Source organism: Coturnix japonica, unplaced genomic scaffold (genome assembly GCF_001577835.2).
Source record: "Coturnix japonica isolate 7356 unplaced genomic scaffold, Coturnix japonica 2.1 chrUnrandom846, whole genome shotgun sequence".
Taxonomy (NCBI): Eukaryota; Metazoa; Chordata; class Aves; order Galliformes; family Phasianidae; genus Coturnix; species Coturnix japonica.
Window position 1 is genome coordinate 1 of NW_015440201.1, and position 822 is coordinate 822.

At 56.6% G+C, this 822-nt stretch overlaps 1 protein-coding gene across 1 annotated transcript in view; it reads right to left on the reverse strand.

The window, feature by feature from the left end:
- Positions 1-25: 25 nt before the first annotated feature.
- LOC107307745 (liprin-alpha-3-like) overlaps positions 26-822 on the reverse strand; it is a gene marked incomplete at its 3' end in the record, with an annotated part of 2,954 nt that continues 2,157 nt past the window's right edge. The window contains exon 3 of the mRNA XM_015851252.1: positions 26-78. Coding sequence (XP_015706738.1) covers positions 26-78 — 53 coding nt within the window. The remainder of the gene's footprint in view (positions 79-822) is intronic.

The window sequence follows — 822 nt, forward strand, 5'->3', positions numbered from 1 at the left end:
CAGCTCCTGGTTCTTCTCTTCCAACTGCGCCTCCAGCTGCCGGAGGTGCTCCTCGATGCTCCCATGGCGCTCCTCTGCCTGTGGGGTCAATGGGGGCATTGGGGTCATTGGGGGCATTGGGGTCAATGGGGGCATTGGGGTCATTGGGGACAATGGGGGCATTGGGATCAGTGGGGGCATTGGGGTCAATAGGGTCAATGGGGGCAGTGGGGGCATTGGGATCAATGGGGTCAATGGGAGCATTGGAGTCAATGGGGACATTGGGGTCAATAGGGTCAATGGGGCCAATGGGGGCATTGGAGTCAATGGGGGCATTGGGATCAATGGGGTCAATGGGGATATTGGTATCAATGGGGTCAATGGGGGCATTGGGATCAGAGGGGTCAATGGGGTCAGTGGGGGCATTGGGGTCGTTGGGGTCAATAGGGGCAATGGGGTCAATGGGGACACTGGTATCAATGGGGTCAATGGGGATATTGGTATCAATGGGGTCAATGGGGTCAGTGGGGAAATTGGTATCAATGGGGTCAATGGGGGCATTGGGATCAGAGGGGTCAATGGGGATATTGGTATCAATGGGGTCAATGGGGGTAATGGGATCAGAGGGGTCAATGGGGTCAGTGGGGGCATTGGGGTCGTTGGGGTCAATAGGGGCAATGGGGTCAATGGGGATATTGGTATCAATGGGGTCAATAGGGGCATTGGGGTCAATGGGGGCATTGGAATCAATGGGGTCAATGGGGGCATTGGGGTCAATGGGGTCAAGGGGGTCAATGGGGGCATTGGGGTCAATGGGGTCAATGGGGTCAATGGGGGCATTGG